Consider the following 24,034-nt stretch of genomic DNA (forward strand, 5'->3'; position numbering starts at 1 on the left):
CCTCCAGGAGATTGCAGGTAGCTGGGCATTGCTTCCGTCATCCAGAGCTCAGCGCTCAATCTTTGTAACTGTGGGAGCCAAATCACGGACGCCGTAGGAGAGGTAGACCCAAGGCCACGTTTTTAGACACACTAAAGCGTGACACAAAGACAAGGGATACAAATGAGCTAGCTTCCCTAATGGCTGATAGGAAGAACTGGAGTGGTCATGTCGTTGGTCGTCTAAGGACGACCGAGTGAGTGAGTGTGATTTAGTATCCTCCTGACAAAATTGTATTGTTTATGGATGTTTTGTGTTCCATCACTGTTTGGCACCCTCACAATTTACTCCTTACAAAGGGAGCTTTTGGAAATAAGTTTGATTACCAATGGCAAAATTAAATCCCAGTTCCATGTTTTAACTTTTTTGTACAATGGCAACTTTTACTAGACTTTGTATTGGTAGTCCAAAATATTAACCCAGTGTTTTAATTTTGTTAATAAGACTTTAAAGATATTTATTTTCAATTTTAAAAAAATGATTTTTTAATTATGATAACCTGTCAATTTTCTTCGATAATTCAATAAGCCATTATCAATTTTATTGCATATAATAATAAACATGTATGGCTAACATCATTTGTCTTCTATAACAAAAAAATCAATAATTCTTCTTTTTAAATCACATTGTTTTCGTATCATTTTTTCCTTTTCAACTCTTCCATAAGGGACCAGGCAAAATTGATTACAATTATGGGACCGCTACAAACGGGCATGGGACAATGAGATTTTTCATCGAAGAAAACCATGAAACAAAAATATTTATAGCATTAAGTACCCATGGGACACAAACCTTTTTTCAATGACTTACAGTACTTAACCCATGCCAAGAGAAATATTCATTTCATTATTTTTTTTAAATCGAAAAAATTATATCTTTGAAACTGAAGTGAAGTATACAAATGCAACATAAATCTTTTAATGGAAAATATTATAGTAGATGAAAATGAACAAACAAAAAAAACTTTTTTTTCGATGTTTGAAATATCTATAGTCTGAGAAACTCCTTAATTTTTATCCAGTTATCTCATGATCACTAACACCAAGATGTAACCATGGGACAATAACTTTTTTTATAAGTCTCAAGTCATGGGACATATATATTTTTTTTAAATACCAAAGTCATGGGACACATACTTTTTTTAAATGTACTGGTCCCATCATTGTGATTAATTTTGCCTGGTCCCTAAGATTCATGCATCAACCATCAATTGCTGAAAGATAAGCCTCTCTTAAATTATACACACTACTATGGACGGATTTTTGTTTCCTATACGAGAAATCATCTTAAAGTTTGAGGGATTGCTCGTATGTTTGATAATTAATGCAGATGTCGAATTCGGAATAGCCTCACTTTCGTCTACGAACAGTGTGAATGTCAAATTATTACCGCTATCATCTTTCCAGGTCATGACTACAAAATCGAAGTCGCCTTGAACAATCATTTGCCTGCCGTATTTATTCTGGAGGTGATTAAAATTATCTGAAAGAATTCATTTCAAAATAAGTTTAATTTTACCTGTATATATATATATATATATATATATATATATATATATATATATATATATATATATATATATATATATATATATAGTATATCCTAAATATATATACAATATGGAATATATATACTAAAAATGACCAACGACACGAACAATAAAAATAAATATGTCCCTTCCTCTAAAACAGTAAGAACAAAGGAAAAAGAGAAACAAAAACAACTAGCACTACTACTAAACACTAGATATTTACATACTTAATAATTACATGATGAATTGGAAATTTTTATTTGAAATCGTACGATAAGAAAATATACCCGATGGGAAATGTTCTTTCTTTATTAGTGTTCTTAAAAATTTCCAATTCATCATGTAATTATTAAGTAAAAAAAGTAGTAGTGCTATCTTATGACTTTTTAACTTTTTTCTTTGTCCTGAGGAAGGGACAGTCCCGAAAATAATTTTTATTGTTCGTGTCGTTGGTCATTTTTAGTGCTATATATATATATATATATATATATATATATATATATATATATATATATATATATATACTTATTTAATATAAATATGCTAAAACAGTCATAACCTCCTTACGAATTATTTATCGTACGATAAGAAATTTGGGAAATGTTCATCAAAATACAAAAAAAAATTATATCAGACCAGTATAACAATCTGAAACTAATAAGAAAATATGATAAAAACAAGATGTGTTTGTGAAAACACTATGCTGCAACAAAGTTCGAAAAAGCTATTTTTAGCATGTAGGTCTCACAGTCAAGATCACAAAGTCATTGACCTTTGTGTCATTTGAAAGAGCTCAAGCGCAGACAGACAAACAGATAAACAGACAGGACAAAAACAATATACGCCTCGGGTCTATCGATCCGGGCGCATAAAAATACATGCATAATCTTTTAAATACCAGATTTAAATAAAACTGACAGATTAAATTAAAAAAGGAAGTAACAATATGTGTTTGTGAAGAACTATGCACCCGGCGACAGCAAAGTTTGAAAAAGCTATTTTAGCATATAGGTCACAGTCAACGTTACAATGTCATTGACCTTGGTGTCATTTGTAAGAGCTTAATTAAGTTGAGTATGTATACCAAATTTAAATATGAAGTATATCTCTCGTGGTTCAAATGTTATGGCGAAAGTTCGAAAAAGCTATTTTTAGCATATAGATCTCACAGTCAAGGTCACAAGGTCATTGACCTTGGTGTCATTTGAAAGAGCTTAATTAGTGGAGTATGTAAAGCAAATATGAAGTCTCTATCTTTCATGGTTCTCAAGTAATGGCGAAGGTTAAAGTTGACAACAGACAGACAAACAGCTGGACAAACAGGCAGACAGACAGGACAAAAACAATATACGCCCCGGGTCTATCGATCCGAGCGCATAAAACTTTTCCAATAAAAAGTCATACTTACATGCTAACAAACTGGCAAATTTGTTTTCTTCTGCAGTTCTGATCAGTAGAAACCTTCCTCCCTTTGCTTGACACCTTGAAAAACCGTCGTCTTTACCAAAATGTCCTTCGTATCCCAAACAGTAATTGAATGCTCTACTGTAGGCATATGGCAATGGACAATGTTCTAAAACAAGACAATTATTAACCTCAACACGGGATAAAAAACTTAAAGCGATAAGGTCAACGCTATAACTTTTCTTCCCCAACAGCCGAAAACTCCATACAAAATGATCTGATTATTAGCGAAGAGGCAAGTGACTCTAAAACGTGTGTTCGTACATATAAATAATACGTATACATAGAAAAACTGACATGTACAATTAACTGGCATTAGAATAATTGAATTTAACAAAATAAAAAATTCGAATATTTAACATGAAGGATATGGAGATAACGAACAGTATTCAATATCAAAGTCCATAAAACAATACAAAATAGGAGCAGAGCAAACACATACCTCCAAAACCTCTATTTAGTTATCAAGCAATTTATTGAAATGCCAAAATTTCCATGTCATTCTCTCCATAAAGTGTGTGATGCCATGGAAAAGAACACACTTGTTAAAACTCTATTCACTGGAGAAAATGTAATTATACCCGCACTTTCTAAAGAAAGTTCGGGTATATTGTTGTTACTCATGTCCGTCCGTCCGTCTGTCTGTCACACTTTTCTTCCCCGAACTCCTCTTACATTTTACACAGTAGCTTAATCATCTTTTGGGAGATGGTTGGTGGTGTCATGTAGATGTGCAGTAAAGTTTCGGAATTTTGATTTTGCCCCGGGGGGTCAAATGGGGGTCGAAAAATGACGTTTTTTATGCAAAAAGTCCCGTCTTCCCTGAACTCCTTCTACATTTTACTCAGCAGCCTAATCACCTTTTGTGGGATGATTGGTTGTGTCATGTAGATGTGGAGTAAGGTTTCGGAATTTTAATTTTGCCCTGGGGGGTCAAATGGGGGTCGAAAAATGAAGTTTTTTATGCAAAAAGCCCCATCTTCCCTGAATTCCTCTTACATTTTATTCAGCAGCCTAATCGCCTTTTGGGAGATGGTTGGTGGTGTCATGTAGATGTGGAGTAAGGTTTTGGAATTTTGATTTTGCCCCGGGTGGTCAAATGGGGGTCGAAAAATGACGTTTTTTATGCAAAAAGCCCCGTCTTCCCTGCACTTCTCTTACATTTTACTCAGCAGCCTAATCATCTTTTGGGAGATGGTTGGTGGGGTCAGGTAGATGTGGAGTAAGGTTTCGGATTTTTGACTTTGCCCCCGGGGGTCAAATGGGGGTCGAAAAATGATGTTTTTTATGCAAATAGCCCCGTCTTCCCTGAACTCCTCTTACATTTTACTCAGCAGCCTAATCACCTTTTGGGAGATGGGTGGTGGTGTCATGTAGATGTGGAGTAAGGTTTCGGATTTTTGATTTTGCCCCGGGGGGTCAAATGGGGGTTGAAAAATGATGTTTTTTATGCAAATAGCCCCGTCTTCCCTGAACTCCTCTTACATTTTACTCAGCAGCCTAATCACCTTTTGGGAGATAGGTGGTGGTGTCATGTAGATGTGCAGTAAGGTTTCGGAATTTTGATTTTGCCCCAGGGGTTCAAATGGGGGTCAAAAAATGACGTTTTTTATGCAAAAAGCCCCGTCTTCCCTGAACTTCTCCTACATTTTACACAGTAGCCTAATCATCTTTTGGGAGATGGTTGGTGGTGTTATGTAGATGTGCAGTAAGGTTTCGTAATTTTTATTTTTTCCCCGGGGGTCAAATGGGGGTGGAAAAATGACGTTTTTTGTGCAAAAAGTCCTGTCTTTCCTGAAGTCCTCCTTAATGTTACTCAGAAGCCTAATCATCTTTTAGGAGAGTTAAATATTTTGAAAATTATGTAAAACATCAACGTCAAGGGGTAAAAAAGCATCGCATGCTGGGAAACACCTTGAATTCTTATGAGTAATTAATGTACATGTCAAATGTGAGAGTCATATCTCATCTCAATCAAAAGTTATAAGCAAATGCAACATTTTTGAAAAGTAGGTTAGACTTCAAGGTCAAGGTCACAGAGTAAAAGTCATGATTCATTTAGAAAGATCTTATCACAGGTAATAATATACATGCATTATAATATGATTGCCCTAACTTTTCTCTTTCAAAATGATGAATTTATAACAATTTAATTTTTTTGCAAGTAGGTCAAACTTCTAGGTCATATGTAAAAAAAAAAATCATGCCATTCTAACAGGTAAATACTAGTACATAAGTTTAATATGAATGCCTTGTCTCTTCTCATTCAGTAGATATGACCGTGATGACCAAGGTTAAATTTATTGAGACAGATGGACAGTCTGACATACAAATGTACATATTTCTATATGAATTGGGTAAAATTGGCCCAGTGGTTCAAGAGAAGTTAAAAATGTAAAATGTTTTCAGACAAACAGATGGACGACACGTCACGACAGACGTTATATGATAAGGAAACCAGAAAAGCTCAAATGAGTGTTTTGAAAGGGTTACAATATGGTTGCAGTATTTGAAAAGCTGTTTTTTTCATGCAGAGATATGCATGACCAACATAATCATGTTTTATATTTTCTTTAGTAATTTGTTTGTTTGTTGTGAATACATCTCTCTCAGGAATTTTTCCCTCATATGGAGACAGCACCAAATAATAATGAAGACAAGATGTGTTTGTGAAACACTGATGTCCCTGTATGGAAGCCTATGGCGAAGGTAGAAGTTTCTCAGATATATGTCAAACTCAAAGGTCAAGATCAAAGGGTTCAAATTGTTGATATCAGAAGAAAGTATTGTCACAAGGAATGCACATGTGAAATAAGTAATCCCTAGTACTTTCTGTTGAAAAGTTAATTGCCAAGGTTAATTTTTTTTAAGTGGTTCAAACTCTAGGGTCAAGGTCAAACATATTTAAACCTGTTGACAGTTCACAACTAGAAAACTGACCAGTCAGCAAGGGCCCCGCTAAGGGGTAGAAATATAAGGGTGCAGCTCACTGAATGAGAGTTTTACTTGATTACATTTTTTTTAATATATGAAGATTATAAGTAACAACTGTATTTTTAAAATTTCAAGATAATTCCTAATGTCCGAAAACCTGTAAATAGTAACCTTGTATTAACATAAAACAGGGAAAACCTCATGTCTTTTTAAAAAAAACTAAATTTAATGTGTATTTAAAAAAGATTTAAGGAGGTGTTTTATAATTTCAAGCCTTCAGTGAATGCAAATATCACCCAGGGTTGACCTCAACTTCAAAACAAACATCAGTTGCAGACAAAGGTGTTCATTAATCTTCATGTGACAGATAAAGATAAGCCTCTAAATTTTCTGCAGCAAGCAAAATAATTAATCCCAGGGGATTACTTGTACTGCTCTCCCATCCTTTTCTTCTATATAAATTTACAATAAGAACTTTTTTTCAGCACTGAAAGAATGGGGTTATTATCTGATTACCTGTTAAAATTAACAGCATTAAGCAGCAAAAAAATATTAAATTAAATAAATAATTAAAAAATAAAATAGTAATAATAAAAAAAGATATCTTAATATATATCTTGATTTTAGAATTCAATAAAATTATGTTAAATCATTGTGTACAATATTTTAACCAATATAAAGTATGAACATTATTTTAAATCCATATTTCAAAGAATGTACACATCATTCAAAATTGACCTTAACTTCAAAACAAAGTTCATTGCAGACAGAGGCTGGTACAGTAATTAATCTAAATGTGACAGATATAGATAATGCTTAGGATTTTCTTCATGTGGAAGGTTAATTAATCCCAAAGGACAAATTGCACAGCCTTCCCAGTTTACAATGGTAACATTCTCAGCAGTTATCTCTCTTTGCCCATTCATTCTTATGCATAGTTAAGGAATCTACCCCACCACCCCAGCTCCAAACCAGAAGACACAGAGAACCAAACTTAGCATCAAAATATGTATTTCTGCATACTGAACTACCATACCAAATTTGAACCTGATTGGGCAACCTTAAAAAAAGTTATTAGAAAAAAAACAGAAAATTTGTGGACGGAAGAGTGACAGACGGACAGACAGACGGACAGACAGACAGACAGACAGACGGACGGACAGGGTGATTACTATAGGGCACCCGCAAATCCTTGCGGGGCCCTAATGAATACAGTACATGTTAAGCATGAAAGCCCTAGCACCTACTGATCAAAATTTAAGCCAAGTTTAAGGTTTGGTATTTTTCTTGTAAAAATGTGTATCCTAGGTCAAGCGATCAGAGGTAAAAATTAATGGTACCCAAATAAAAGGTCTTAATTGTCACAAGAAATAAACTTATAAAATGTGGAAGCCATTTGTATAGCCCATCCCACTTAAAACTTATGGGCAAGGTTATAATTTCTGCACACAAATAGACAGACATAATATAAACACAAGAAACAAAATATGTATAATTAGTCAAATGGAAAAAAATATACTATTTCAGGGACAGGGAGTGGGTAGGGAGATTGAATCCCCCCCCTGGAATTTGTTTTGTTATTTAAACAAGACTATATACTGAAGCAAATAAAAAATGACTTTGGACATCCTCCCCCTAACTTAGAAAACATTGACCCCATTATCATTGTTTTTATTTTGTTTATTTGTTTTCAGTTTTTTTTTCTCCTGCTTGTCAGGAAATTCTGGGCTGGAATTTTTTGACTGAGATGTGAACCCACCTCCCTACTCCCGAAAAAAAATTCTGGATCCGCACCAGTATTGGCAGTAACTGAATGTCACATCGACAACGGGAGATAACTTCACAATATGAAATTCGTGTAGTGTGGCATGCGATGATCTTTGACCCTTTTTGAACTTTAACCTAATCGTTTGGGTTTATTTTACCCCCCACTATACTTAAACTTGTACTTTCCGACCTCCATAAGTCTTGTCAACTTCATGAAATTTATAATCCAATTATAACACAAAATGAATATTAATCCAATGCACACCAGACTGCAGCATGACACTGCTAATGCTATTCCATTCGGCAAACCTTCGTGCCGTCGATTCCGTCACCTTATCAGATGAAGTGGGAATCGGCCGAGGTGTGCCGAATGGAGTTTAATCTAAATATATGATAATGGGTGATGCAACGTGATGTGATGTAGAAATTTACATGTTAACATGTATAGTACAAGAGCAAATTTTAAATTAATTCATAACAAACGATGTTTTAACAAAACTGTTCCATCTAGCCTATTCCAAAAAGTATGTGCTGTGTGATTGTGATTTCGAGAGGGGGGGGGATTAGTAAATTTGAAAAGGTCCTCAGCAATTATGAGCAAAACATTTATCAAAATCTAATGTACATCATTAATAGAATTCAAATTGGTATATAATGAATTAAGCATGTAAAATAAATATAAGAGGTTCAGAGTTATAGGTCATAGGGAGAATTTCATACTCAATTTGATGAATACACTGTACATGTAAATTATAAAGAATTATTTTGACTTTTTCCTTGGAAAGCCGCCCAATATGTAGGAGCGTGTATTTAGAGGCAAACACCTTAGTGCGGGTATTACTGTCTCATGACAGCATCTAGTTTTTGTTGTATTTAATAATAATATAATTAATAAGTGCACGACTCAAGGAAGAATAAATACCTTTTGTCAAATAGAAGTACGACCAGCCCTCTTCATTGGTACTAGCATTTGACGTCAGCAGTAGGGTTTCGTATGCACGACATTGCCTTTTCGCTCGGTGAAAATTGAAAGAAATGCATGTTCTTTCATTAGCGCAATTCGCTGCACACAACAATGCAGAATCTGAAATATCTTCCCAGAGCAATCCGTGATTAAGAATAAAACTATCAAAACGGTAGTCTTGAAGCAACCGGAAATTTCGTATGGTCATTTGTGAGTTAACTAATAATCCATAGATTAAAAATAAGCTGCAGATGTTCGTTAGAGTGTTGCTAAGAACATTACCTTCCATATTTTTTTTAATTGCAGAGTTATCACAAATCAAATCATTTCTACCTCTCTGCCACGTGCGTATGATGTACATTATGATAATAAAAAGCCTCCCCGTGCAGGAAGAAATTTCTATTTTTGAAATTATTCCAAAAAGATAATAAAACAAATTAAAGGTGAAATTATTCCCAAAAGATAAAAAAAATTATGGGATAAGTCGATATCTATAAATAATATATATTCCATAAACTTTGTTATTTGTCATGTTTGTATTGATTGAAAATTTAAATCAATCCATCTCCCAGCGCCTCAATTGTTTCTTCTCTTCTATTTCATCTTAAAGGATTCACAAAGCTGTTAAGGTTAACTTAAAAGTCCAATATAACTAAGAATATGAAATTTTTTTAGTTGCTTATAGAACATTTGCATTAGACAGAGTAAACCTTATTGGGAAAAAAACTTGTATTGAAGAAGAATCTCAGTCGAATATTCCATGTGTCATGAATTTAACCGCTGTCCACCGGTTACATCCGCTGTCTCTTCCTTGTCCTCGTTATGAAAAAAACTACAAAATTCAGTGTGTTAAAGTAGCCAACAATTAGTATTTGTATCATGAAAAAACAAACGTCAGCCAGTTTTCGGCTCTAAAACACAGGTCTTTAGATCGCTTAAAAATTGAGGTGTAAAAATATCTTTTTTTAAACACACAATTTTTTTTATGCGATTCAAAGGCCTGTGTACGACGGCGTATTAGTGCCATTTTAACAATGTAGAATTTTTTTTTAAAATCGTTTGTACGATTTACTAAATCGTACAAACGATTTAGTAAATCGTTTGTACGATTTAGTAAATCGTTTGTACGATTTAATAAATCGTTTGTACAATTTAGTAAATTGTTTGTACGATTTAATAAATCGTTTGTACAATTTAATAAATCGTTTGTACAATTTGTTTGTTAAATCGTTTGTACAATTTATTAAATCGTTTGTACGATTTAATAAATCGTTTGTACGATTTAATAAATCGTTTGTACGATTTAATAAATCGTTTGTACAATTTAGTAAATCGTTTGTACAATTTAGTAAATCGTTTGTACGATTTAATAAATCGTTTGTACAATTTAGTAAATCGTTTGTACGATTTAATAAATCGTTTGTACAATTAATAAATCGTTTGTACAATTTGTTTGTTAAATCGTTTGTACAATTTATTAAATCGTTTGTACGATTTATTAAATCGTTTGTACGATTTAATAAATCGTTTGTACAATTTAATAAATCGTTTGTACAATTTAGTAAATCGTTTGTACGATTTAATAAATCGTTTGTACGATTTAATAAATCGTTTGTACAATTTAGTAAATCGTTTGTACGATTTAATAAATCGTTTGTACAATTAATAAATCGTTTGTACAATTTGTTTGTTAAATCGTTTGTACAATTTATTAAATCGTTTGTACGATTTATTAAATCGTTTGTACGATTTAATAAATCGTTTGTACAATTTAGTAAATCGTTTGTACAATTTAATAAATCGTACAAACGATTTATTAAATCGTACAAACGATTAATTAAATTGTACAAACGATTTATTAAATCGTACAAACGATTTTAAAAAAAAATTCTACATTGTTAAAATGGCACTAATACGCCGTCGTACCTGTGCTTTAAAAGAATGAATTATATTTGCTGACAAGGTCTTTGTCTCGACCATAGAACTAGCGAAATTATCACTTTAAAAAAGACTATTGAAATTCTTATATCATCGGCTTGTTTGCCGATAGATTTCATCGATACAAAAATTCTGTATATGTAGATCAAATAAACTATTTCCTCTAAAACACAGTTGAAATAACATTGTTGCTATCTGCTTTATCAGCTGAGACAAGTACTAAAACACACTGTTCGCTTGATCTGTAGTTTTATCAATTCTAAAGTATTGAAGACTACGGTGGCTGGTATAGGACATGGTATGAGAATTTCTTTTATTAATTCGTGGCCACGAAATAAAAATTCGTGGGAACGAAATAAAATTCGTGGCCACGAAATAAAAAATTCGTGGGAACGAAATAAAAATTCGTGGCCACGAAATAAATTTCGTGGGAACGAAATAAAAATTCGTTGCCACAAAATAAAATTCGTGGCCACGAAATAAAAATCCTTGGCCACGAAATAAAATTCGTGGCCACGAAATAAAATTGTGTTATATAATGTCATTTTTAGCTTCATTCAAGATGAACGGACTTATTTTTATAATTCAATGGGACTGAGCCAAATGGATTTTTGTTTGGGTATTGAATAATATGCCTGAATCATCATTAATTATTGAAAATTGATTTTTGCCGCTTAATTGCATGAAGAGCTGATTAATGAATAAATAGTATTAATACTGATCTGACTAGTTCATCGCATTTTCCATAACAATTACATGTACCTTTATTGAAGAGCACACACTTTCATTTGTATTAAACAGTTGAGTTTTATGTGAAAACAATCATGACAATATCTGAATATTGCTTTCATTTTTAAGATGTCACGTTCCCGATAATAGGGGCCTACTCCGCCACTGATTGTAAAATAAATAAACTTTGAGTTATTGACTTAAAAAGCATTACAATTACACGTATTTATTTGAAACATCTAGCAATAAATGTGTGAAATACATTGAAAAATACACTGGACATAATCTTAGCTATTGTAAATAACATTTATCAAAGACCTATATATAATATAAACAAAGGCTAAGTATTTAAGTTTAATATTTCATTCGAGTTGGCAGGTATTTTCCACAGTGGTCTACACAACAGTGGGGCAGCCGGCAAACTGGCATACCCCCAACATCAACATAAGTTGTGCCCTCCCTGACGGGAAAAGTAGCACGCTGGGTTGACCTCATTCGTGCTACGGACACATTTCATATTTCATAATACAAAACAATAAATCGGATACTTTCATCACCCACCTTTCACTTTCATTGATGCATAGAAAAGGGGAGATAACCCGAAACCTAGTGACTAAGTACCGACACTGTATAGATGAATAAATAAATTCCGGCTTATCTCATTTATTAGTTTTTTCACAAAAAGGAGGTGAATGATGACATATAATATTGAGGATAGAGCTTTGATAACGACGCATATTGTGAGATGAACTCAAATATGCGGTAGTATTCTCAGCTTTTTGTCTGCAGATCCGCGCGCGCGTCTATGGACAGAACTAAATTACGAACCCGATCTGTCAATACACTAGATTCTTTATCTTTTATTTCGTGGCCACGAATTTTATTTCGTGGCCACAAATTTTTATTTCGTTCCCACGAATTCTTATTTCGTTCCCACGAATTTTATTTCGTGGCCACAAATTCTTATTTCGTTCCCACGAATTTTATTTCGTGGCCACGATTTTTTATTCCGTGGCCACGAATTTTATTTCGTTCCCACGAATTCTTATTTCGTGGCCACGAATTAATAAAAAAAAATTCTCATACCATGTCCTATACCAGCCACCGTAGAAGACCGAATGAAATATATATTTTTTCATATTGCTTCTCAACCGCCTAATGGGAGAATATTACATCCATCTGATAATTTCAATCCATTTTGACAAAATGAAAAGATATTCATTTTTATACTTTGGTCCATGTTCTGGCAATAGAATGAGTCGATAAAGAGCAGAAACCTCCAATCATCTCTCATCAACAAACGTTAAATTGCTATAAAACAACAACCATTTTGAATGATAAAAACAAAACACTGTTTTTCACAAAATGGAGATTGAATTTTCAAAGTGCACAAATTAAGAAAATATTTTGATTGTTAAAAAAAATAGTAATAATACAAACCAAATGAACTTTTATTTATAATGTATAAGCAAACCAAAACAAAATCCTCCTTTTTTTCTTCTTATCGCTACTAGTATAAAAGAAATTCAAAGTGATCGTATTGTAACAATTAGTATACCGATACAATTTTGGGGGGAGCCCCAATATTAATCTTTCAATCGGTGACATAGCAACAATTGTATCTTATTGTATACTGTATTACCCCCAAAATACCAAAAAATTACTAAAATGCTAGATGAGCTTATTAATACGATTGGGATTTACTGAAAAAAAATTAAAACTTCATAGTTTTTGTCATGACTCCTTATAAAATGAATTGAGATAAAAAAAAAATGTGTTTAAATTCCATAACTCGAAATCCAGCTTGCTTTCCTTTTATGGCTTGAAATGCTTCAATATGACGCTTCAGTTTTTAAACCCACTCAACTTTTGAATTCATTACACCCGATCCCTGCTCCTCTGATATTTAACAGGTCCGTGTTTTCTATGCTACCGGTTTTTATTATTTCAATGGACTTTTCATGGATTGAATCCCCTTGTTATCTCCTTATTTCATGTTATTTTGCACAATCACCTGCACAACTTATAAAAAATTCAACAACATAATTTGAATATAATGTTTTTAAATAAGGTAGACTGTCAAGAAAATTAATGGTATGTTAAAATTTGGAATACTCCTTTTTTAGCTTACTTGAACCGAAGCTCACTTGAATCAAGTGAGCTTTTCTGAGCGAAATTTGTCCGTTGTCTGTCGTCGTCGTCGTTGTAAACTTTTCACATGTTCATCTTCTTTCCATGACCCTGGCACTGGGCCAATTTCAATCCAACTTACCACAAAGTGTCCTGGGTGAAGGAGATTCAAGTTTATTGAAATAAAGGGTCACGCCCTCTTCCAAGGTGAGATAATTATGAATTATGAATTAGTGAAAAATGAATGACATGTTTTAAAAATCATCTCAAGAACCACCGGGACAGGAAAGATGAAACTCATGTGGAGGCATCCTCATGTAGTGTAGATTCAAGTTTGTTAAAATCATGACCTCCGGGGGTAGGGTGGGACCACAATGGGGTATCAAAGTTTATTTTCATTTTTAGGAACGTATGAGTTTAAGGTATTATCAAATACGGTATTTAGATATTTGTATAATGTTTAAAAAAACCTACATTAGATTTTTGGTGAATGAACCTCTTTTTTGTTATCAATGTTATGTTACAATAAAAAGGATTGAACTTGACGTCTTATCATTATTATTTTAAAACAATTTCTCAAAGAAACTTACAACCGTTGCCAGGCGCGGATCCAGGATTTGGAGTTAGGGGGGGCGCCAAAATTAGGCAAGGGGTCTGGGGGCCGCCTTGAGGCCCCCAGTGGGTCCAGGGCAAAGCCCTTGTGGGGGCCCAGGGGGCGAAGCCCCCGGAAGCTCCTGGATTCTAGAGATTTTGAAGGGTGAAAATGAGGTTACCAAGAAGACATATTTGATTTACGCTAACTTTGACAATTTTAGGGGGGGCGCGCGCCGGGTGCGCCCCCCCCTTAAATCCGCCACTGGTTGCGTAGATCAGTGCAGTATACAAAAATCACAAATACCCTAAACTACAGTAAAATAAATAAACAAAATGCAAGATAACCAGCACGAACACGTGTCGCCATTTCACGCCGAAACCAGTGTCAATAAAGCAGCTAGGTGTATTGAATTTGAAGGTTACTTAGTATACATCAGTGCTATTGTATAATCGAATATAGCTACGCCTATTTACAAGTCAGCTTTAATATTATAGTAAATAGGTTTCAACTCAACTCGAAGGTTAGCATATTTGTTCACCATGTCAATTGAATCACAGAATATCCGTTCATAACAACAGGCAGACGTTAAATCCATGCCAGAATTTTTGGTCTCTGTGTAATAGAAAGTCGCATTTATAAATAAGTTCAATAAAGTATAAAAAAAAAATGTAAGGAAATATTCCTCGTTTTTCATATAAAGAAGTGAAATAAGGCTCGGGAGAGAACTTGCTACATGATTTTTTAAGATTGTTTCTTTATCCCGATTAAATAAGTTAATTGAATATATTGAAATGTTTTTTAAAAAAAATAAAAAAAAAATATATAAATAATAAATAAATAAATCATAGGAAATATTAAAGAAAAAAACTGAATAACAACAAATAAAAGCAAAAAGCTCAGTATGGTACTCCAAAAAGATTTTTTTTCTGGTTGTCATTGTTTTTGTAGAACATTATTTCAAAATTTGAATTCGTTAGGTTTTGACAATTAAACTCAACCCATTAATATAATGTTTAGGAAAGAGATGCTTTAATTTTGCTGGAAATATTTCATATGCTTTCACCGAAGAAATTTTCCCTTTTTAACCTTTCCTTCACTCCTTATCATCTTTCATAACATAACAAATGACTTTAGTTAGGACTTTCAATAGGGCGTGGCATTCTCGGCGCTACGTAATGGCGAATACTAGTAGATTCTCACTGGTTAAGAAATTAATAACATCAGGAACTTAAAATTGTTGTTGACAACTATGAGACGACTTATGTCCCACCTCTGTGCCGTGAGAGAACTTTTAATTGGCTATTTATTACACCAGTTGACATTCGGCCGCATTTCTATCATATGTACATTTCAACAATGAAGGAAAGCTGTGTGAATTTCAGAGGCTAATTAGGTAACATCGAGAATGCCACGCCTTACTGAAAGTCCAAAGTAAGCGTGAAATGGTCCTGTCTCTTGATATTCTTAGGCAGTATTTGCTTATTGTTAAACAACAAGAGGTATAAAAGTACAAATCTTAATAACACAACAAAACGTTTTTTTAAAGTTACTTTGTAATCTTTTTCTGAGTATTTCATACTCGGGAGCGCACAAAGTTTGTAAAGTCAGCATCAGGAAAATATCCATTGGAAACTTCATGACATACATTGTACAATTATTATACTTTTGTATTTCAAAAAAGTGTATTTTGTTCACATCTAAATTGACATCTGTCGCTGTCGCTTTCTGTATTCTAACAAGTAGTGTGTCTTTCCAGTCGAACATTGCCGTTGACCACGTGATTCCTCTTTTCTGAGCAAAGGTTCGTCAGATGACAAGGATCTCTGTGTCAGTCTTTTTGTTTGTGATTTCACAGATTTGTCTTTTAAGTTCGTGATGTCCGGTACACTTTTGGTTGTTGTTTTTTTAGGTACGTTATTTAACTTTTGTTTGTCATCACTATAACACATTTCCTTCTGTGAACTCTTTAACGATCTTGTAATCAGAGGAGACGCAATGGCAGACTCCTTAATTGTCTTGAGCGAACACTTATAATTTGACGAATCATAACGATTTGAGACAAAATATAACATCAACAAAGTTTCCGAGGATTGCTTATACGGTGAGCTCTTGTCCGGTGAGCTCTGGTCCAGTGAGCTCTTGTCCATTTTGTATCTCTCTCTTTGGAACGCAATATCATTTAGTTCTGGTGAAATATTATTCGCTTTATATAGATGGTTAATGTAGTTATTATAATATATGTTTCTAGGTTAGTGCCAGTCACATAATGCACGTTACACGATAAACATGAAAATTGTCCTCATTTATACCTTATTACTGATCGTTTTTCGTCGTTGAATAACAGATAAGTGACCAAAATTGTCAGACGAAGTTCATAAATGCATTTTATCCTTAATAAAATAAGGAAAAAAATGAATATTGCAATTAACTGTATTTGACAGAAAATTATAATGTAGTTTCATATATTTTATTATCAATATCCTCTTTCAAATCTAAACTTTTATATATATATATATATATATATATATATATATATATATATATATATATATATATATATATATATATATATATATATATATATATATATATATATATATATATATATATATATATATATATAAAGCACTAAAAAACCAACAACACTGTATATCCTAAATGTCGGATCTACCAAGTAGATACAAGGTCACGGATGGAAATTTATATAAAGCACTAAAAATGACCAACGACACGAACAATAAAATTGTCAAATTTTCGGGACGCCCTGTCCCTTCCTCAGGCAAAGAAAAAAGTTAAAAAGTCATAAGAACAAAGGAAAAAGAGAAACAAAAACAACTAGCACTACTACTAAACTACTGAACACTAAATATTTACATACTTAATTACATGTTGAATTGGAAATTTTTAAGAACACTAATAAAGAAAGAAATCCGGACCGCTATGAAATGCGTCCGGTCTATCGGGTATACTCGGATGAAGTATATATATATATATATATATATATATATATATATATATATATATATATATATATATATATATATATATATATATATATATATATATATATAATTGATATCTCATTCAGAGTCTGTTCTTTAATTTGTTTTATAGGTGAAAATTACCTTTCATGTAAGGTTTATCAATTATCTCTGCTCTGGTTAGTAACTTCTGGATTTTTTGGAAAGCCATTTACTAATTGTCTTCATATTTTTTATTAGTGTAAGGAAGCTCTAAACAATAACAAAAAGTGTTTGGGGACTTGGAGAAAAATTGAACATATAAAGGTGTGCATATTAAGACTATTTTGTTCATTTTCATTATAGGTACCTACCTTAATTCTGCAGGAAAAATGTTCAGACTATGTACTACGCGTGAAGGCACCGACCATGTAAAAGTGCAGTGTATTCACAACGTTACTTGAGGAAAGATATCACGTGGTGAATTATAACATTCAACGTGTCACAACAGAGAGAACAAGTGTAAGAAGAAGCAGACTTTTCTCTTTTAAATCATGAGCGCATGTTAGTCTATCTCCTTTTAAAACAGCATTACTAATACAAATATACAACTACTTTTTAAAAGGAAAACAATAAAAGAAAAAAAGCATGCGCTGATCATTAGTAAAGTTAGTTAAAAAAAAAAAAAGGCGGGCGTCCTCATTATGGTATGGCGATTGAAGAAATTGTGATGACCCTACCCTAGAAAACACATTCGTAATTCGTAAATACATACTTTTATGTATTGTAATTACGTAAAGTGGTAGATTAGATGTTGATCATTTCTGCAATTAAAAGAAAAAGGTTTATTTTGAAAGTTTATTTTGACTTAATTTTCGCATGTCCTTAAGTGCAGTCATCATTTGAAACGCAAGTGAATTTATTGAGAATCTAATATTTTTTAAATGTTTCTGAATTCTCCATCATGAATCGGATAATATACAGCGTATCGAGACTGGTCGCTACCGTGGAGAGCCAATTCCAGATAGAATATGTAACCTCTATGATCTGAACGAAGTAGAGGATGAACTTCACTTTCTTTTTAAATGTGATCTGTATAAAATCTGTAGATAGGACTTTCTAAGAAGTATTGGAATTTCAAATTTACATAATAATGATTTAAATGTTCTCTTTAAATATCTTTTAACTCATTTCCCTCGTCAATCTGCAAATTTTATTTATAAAGCCTATAATATACATGTAAGACAAAGAAAAATCACACGCATGTAAATTGTAATGTATATAAATTGCTAAAAGTAACTTATAGGTCCGATGGGCCGGGTGTTGAACATATGTTTAATTGTATAATGAATGTTAAAAATAACTGTATACACATGTCACTATAGTAAAATATTTACTTACTTACTTACTTACTTATACACCATGCATGGGAAAAGGTTAATATTAAATATGAAACACATACCTTAACTTGATATTTTCAATTAAGTACAATGAAATTATCTTTTATTTTTAAATATACTGAAAGGAAAAAGAAACGCAGGGTAAACTTTAGAGGTGAAATAATCTTATTTTTCCTGATGTATTTTCTAGTTTTCCTATCTAACGTTTAAAATCATCTTTCATAAAAATGTAACCAAAATTTCATTAGACTTTTCCACATAATTTGTAAGTTATTGAAACTAATAAACCGATACCCCCCAAAAGTGAAAATTGAAAAATCACTTTATCTTTAATGTCTCCTTTGCGCATCTGTCACAGTCTTGTTTCTCCTTTGTATAGAGTTCATCAGTGTGTTTTTCCTACAAACAGGTATATTTTTCAACCTTTTCAACAAGATAACCCTTAGCTGAAATGGACAATCTTCGGTATTTCGAAGCCTATCTTCCACTAAGTCTCACAGATGTTCAATGAGAAAAAGATGGACTTTATGGAGATCAGTCGAGTGGATCAATGTGATTGTATGCTAGAAAGTCTTGATAAATCTCGGATAAATGAGTCGGAGGTAAACACGCCGACAAAATTAGGCAAACGGCGCGCGCATGCGCCAGTGAGAGGAATCCCAACATAAAGTTGACCGGCTCAAAGATCCAAATCGCGCAATCTTTTTTTTTTATTTAATGGTGAATGTAATGATTATGAAAACCTACTTTATTAATAGCAGTTTTGTGGTAGTAAAGTGGCGATTAAACAGGTGGCAGGACGAACAAACCGATATTGACGTGGCTCTGTTACGCGTCAACGTCATCGTCACGGATGATTGAAAACTATCCAAGGCCCTCTCTGACGATGGTTAAGACGTTCTATGGGGGAAAATTTACTAACGACTGCAAATCAAGCCGTTGTTGCCTTTGTCCTTACTCAGACAACGTAAAAGCCAGACTCCATGAAACTTCCGTCAACTGTTACAAGATTGCAAGAAATGCATTTTGTCTAAAAATACTGAAAATCAATGTGTATACCTCAAGTGCATGAAATGGTACAAGAAGATTGTTGTCAAACTTATCGTTATTAAGTTGCACGTGTTTTTGGCTTTTTAGCACTTTTCCGACGTGACGTCATATATTTCATGGTTGAGTAATTCTGAACACTGATTTAAGTGCAGTAAAGAAAATTTCGCATATTATGTTATCCTGCGTTTCTTTTTCCTTTCGGTATATTAAGTTTCAAATTTAATTTGATTGACTATTTGATCTACTATCGTATGTAGAGAGATTTCATTTGCAGCACACAACCTTAGAAAGGCTTCATATTGCTAATAATATGACAGATCGTGCCTTTGTCTCTCGGATAATCATTCACTACAAGGTAGAAATAATTTGTAGTGAAATGTCCGGAAAATTTCTATCTACAAAATAATCAATCATTGGCAGATTTCAGCTGCGAGTATGATCAACTCGATCCTTTAAAGTCCAATAAATGAAAGAGACTCTTAAAAAAAGCTAAACCGTAAAATTGGGGTTATTCTTTTTTATGAAAACAGATATGACATAGCTTTTGAGCAATTCTCGTGGTATTTTTATTACAATATGATAAAAATGACGAAAAGTTTTAATCCAAAACTCTAAGAAAAAAAAGAAATATGGAGTATTCAAGTTCTTTTGAAACAGAACAAAACGAGAGCAGAGCAAACAAAGAATCTTAAGGATACAAATCTGAAATCTAATATTTAATTTACAAAGTCTCAAAATGAAGCTTGAAATTGAAATATTTTCTTGCAAAAATTTTATATGCATCACAATATATTTAATGTTCTTTGAAGTCTTAGAATGATATTACGAAAACCTTTCTCCTAGTCACAGGTTTGGTTTTTGGTAACTAAATTGTGATGGGCTGTATATGAGGGTAGAGTGACTGTCGGATTCTTCATGGGCAACTGATATACTTTATTTCAGCCCGTCATTTTCGCTGAAATAAATGTAGATCTAATAGTTTTCTTGCAAAAGAGCTTCCGTATATTGTCCAAATGTAAAAGTCAGCGTTCCCCGCAAAAGCCCAATTGTAAAACGATGATATTTGTACCCAACAATATTTAAATAATAAAATTCATTTTAGAGAATTAAAATTAGGGAATAACTATCTTCTAATTTGGTATTTGCGACCGTTAATGCTGATTTAACGGTCGTAAATTGAGTTTTACCGGCGACGCGTAAGCGTACCAATATTGGACCGTTTTAATATCAGAGGTTAGTAGTACATAAGACAAACTGAATATAAAGCAATGCAACCTAAACTTTATAACAGGTCTTGTGGTCAGTGGGTCACAGTTCATAGCTAAAGTGCATCTTCAAAGCAATTATTTGGTTGGAACCACAAGAGAAGTGGGTCATACACTCTGAGAAAGTGTTGAAAGCAATCCCTATTATAGACGATTTACACATAATAGAGACTTTACACGGACTCTCATTACCACATATCTGTGAATTAGAGCTAAAAAGATAAATGACAGTGCTCTACATTTTTAGATAACATATAAAACATTTTTTTTTAAAGTTAAGCATCGGTCATACTTATCAGAAACGCCTTTTCTTATCACGTGATTCGTTCTTACCGAGTTTATAAGTTCAAACTACGATGACGAACAGCCATTTATTTGTAATACAAGTTAAAATTACCATATATGAGTCAAAAGAGTAGGTATTCTCAGCCATTTGAACCGGTTTGGAAAATATTTAAGACTTTCAAATATTTTTACGTATTCAAAAGCTAAACAATGTCTCGGTCGATGGTGAAGTTCGATAGTATGGTACACGTATATTCAAATGGGCTTCATGATGACAATTATTTTACTTTAGAACGCATATCTGCGGCAGAAATCAATGAATGCAAAAAATCAGAAGCTGTAAAAAAGTCAATTTTGTGTCTGAAGTCGCACAGAGAGTTTCTTCTGGAGCAAGGCGATACATGTCAGTTAACTTGGAAGTGAAAGCCTATTCAAAACATTATCTTGATATCTACGAGGAAAATGTCAGGAAATCGACGGAGCCGAAAATAATTGCCAGAAATCAGTCCAAAATGTAAGAGAGGAAAAACAAAGCTGCTAAAGAAACCATATTGTGTCATAAATCTTTTTTTTACTTGCTCGAGGCAACTTTTTATTATATGATTTTTAAAATATGTAATTATGCATTTTGGCAGAAATTCTTCATTGCTTGAAGACGTTATCTTATTTTCACATGAATATTTAGCGTGGTTGATTGCTGTTAGTTTCAAATGTTGAGAGTACATATTATGTAATGATTTGTTTTTATTGAGTGTTTGCTTTTAATAATTAAAAGCTATATCTTTATAATAAAAATGTGTTGTTGTTTTTTAACGTAAATAAATTATTATGTGGCATTTTATTTATCATTGTTTATTTATATTTTATTTTTATGAATATAATTTATTTATATATAATTGAATGTTTATTTATTTAATAATTATGTGAACCGGTTTAATCATTTAGAAGACTTTTTTTAGTGTGTTTTGATTAAAGAATGTGTTTGTTGTAATTATTGGACTGTGTTTTTACTATTATTTTCTACTATTATCTTGATATATGTCGTTTATTGTGAAGGGCTGTTAAATGGCTTTGTTCTTATTATTTTTTAAATAAATTTTTAAATTCATGTCATTTTGGTAAATTTCATGTCAAATGACGACCCATTGTCAAGGGAGCCAACGTGTCCGGTTCAGTCAGACACACCAATTTCCCTTTGATTTTTTAAAAAATAAAATCAGCAAAAAGATGTTTTTTTAACATCATAGTGCAGCTATTACTTAAAACTAGAGGCACTGTGAATTCTGATCTCATAAAAGATACAACTCGCCTCCCATATGAAGTCTATGTTTTTCTCTGGGAGACCCGAAATAAGTGTCAGATCAAAAAGCAAAAAAAAAAAAGGGGAGCATAAAAGCATTGTTACCGGTCGGCTCACTCCTCCATGACACCTAATCCCACTTCTGATGTTTTGGAGGGTAACGTTTGTTTCGCGTCTATTTTGTATTGTTTTGTGGACTTTTGAGTTTGAATACTGTTTGTTATCCCCATATATTTCACTGTAACAAAGAATCTTTGAAAATATAATTAAAATTTTATTTAGTGGTATGTGGCAACGCACTTTGAAATTTTTTTTCAAAGTGCGTTAAAATTGGGACAAAATCAACGCAGTTTAAGATTAAGATTTATGGGTTTCAGAACCTAACACATCTATTTTTATGGAGAAAAATAAAAGTAAAAATAATTTCAGTATATGCCCCATAACGAAAAAATATTGCTTTACTTCTTCCCTATTGTACGCTTGCGCAGAAAAGTTCCATGAGTTACCATAGTTACCGTAGTCTCAAGTACCCAGAGATGAATGTAAGTAGACCAAAAAATTGGATGCAAACTTTTTAAAAAGTTATCATTACATATTAAATATCATTACATATAAAAGTTATTATTACATATTTCTCACCTTTGCACCTTTCTCATCTCTCCAGTTTAAAGTTGTTTATAAGTTTGAGTTAAAAATAAAAGTGGCCTGACCTTGACATAAACAACAAAACGGTAGATACAACCTTTTTCCGGCACTTATATTGTGTCATATCTTTGCCTTATACCCATAATTTTCATAATTTTTTTCTGTATGCTACAGATATCTTAAAAGAAACACATGATTTTGACTCATTGTATTACTTTAAATGAAAGAGCATTTAAAGAAATCTATGAATTTATTTATATATATGTGTATATGAATTATACTTGAGTATAAATTTTTTTATTATATATGCCGCTATGAAATTCCCAGCTTTTAAACTCAAAGTGCATCATTTAGTCACAATTCTTTAACATGTTATTGCTAAACCCATTGTATTTTCATTCACAGTCATCGACTGATGTATATTCAAAATTTTGTGATGTATATTCAAAATCTTGTGATGCATGTTCTGCCCTGTATAATCTTGTGATATATGTTAAATATCGTGAATGTGATGTTTATTCAAAATCTTGTGATGTATATTCGAAATCTTGTGGTGTATGTTGATGTATGTTCTATAATCTTGTGATGTGTTTTATACATGCGTGCAATAATTGCATTGCATTGTTGCTAATATGACGCAACAGTATCCTAAGAAAATAAGGACAGTTTTCATTGGTTAGAAATAATGAAAGTAGCCGGAGCGTTGATCGTCATCATTATGCACACAACTTCGCAAGTGTTAAATTGGCGAACTCAACTAATGCCCTGTTCACACGTAGAGTTTAATTCGCATTTAATTAATGCGAAGTAAATTAAATAAATGCGAGTTAAAATATGCGAATTAAATTGCGTTCTTATGACAGCTAAAGCGAAGTAAACTAATGCGAATTAAAATTTTATTTCTACAAAAAGGCTATATGTACAGTAAAACTATTATGACGTCATTTGTAAATCACATCAATCATGTATGTACAGTGATTAACATCCTTTTCCTTTTTAACCAAATAGGGGCCTATATCACAGATATCTAACAACCAG

The 24,034-nt window shown here is 32.7% G+C and overlaps 1 protein-coding gene across 1 annotated transcript; it reads right to left on the reverse strand.

The window, feature by feature from the left end:
• Positions 1–1,270: 1,270 nt before the first annotated feature.
• Positions 1,271–8,988, reverse strand: LOC134246420 (uncharacterized). The gene is made up of 4 exons (XM_062728781.1): positions 8,982–8,988; positions 8,658–8,798; positions 2,979–3,143; positions 1,271–1,521 (listed from the first exon to the last, which is right to left on the reverse strand). The coding sequence occupies exons 1-4, from the start codon at positions 8,986–8,988 to the stop codon at positions 1,271–1,273; spliced, it is 564 nt and encodes a 187-aa protein (XP_062584765.1).
• Between the last annotated feature and the right edge of the window lie 15,046 nt (positions 8,989–24,034).

Source organism: Saccostrea cucullata, unplaced genomic scaffold (assembly GCF_032062105.1).
Source record: "Saccostrea cucullata isolate Sc308-1 unplaced genomic scaffold, CSIRO_AGI_Scuc_v1 ctg532, whole genome shotgun sequence".
Taxonomy (NCBI): Eukaryota; Metazoa; Mollusca; class Bivalvia; order Ostreida; family Ostreidae; genus Saccostrea; species Saccostrea cuccullata.

Excerpts from the sequence above, each read along its gene's own strand:
- LOC134246420 (XM_062728781.1), bottom strand. Across the intron at positions 3,144-8,657 it reads GTACTTCTATTTGACAAAAG|AACATTGTCCATTGCCATAT; the intron begins GTATTTATTCTT and ends GTCTTGTTTTAG. Across the intron at positions 1,522-2,978 it reads ATTTGCCAGTTTGTTAGCAT|ATAATTTTAATCACCTCCAG; the intron begins GTAAGTATGACT and ends GAATTCTTTCAG.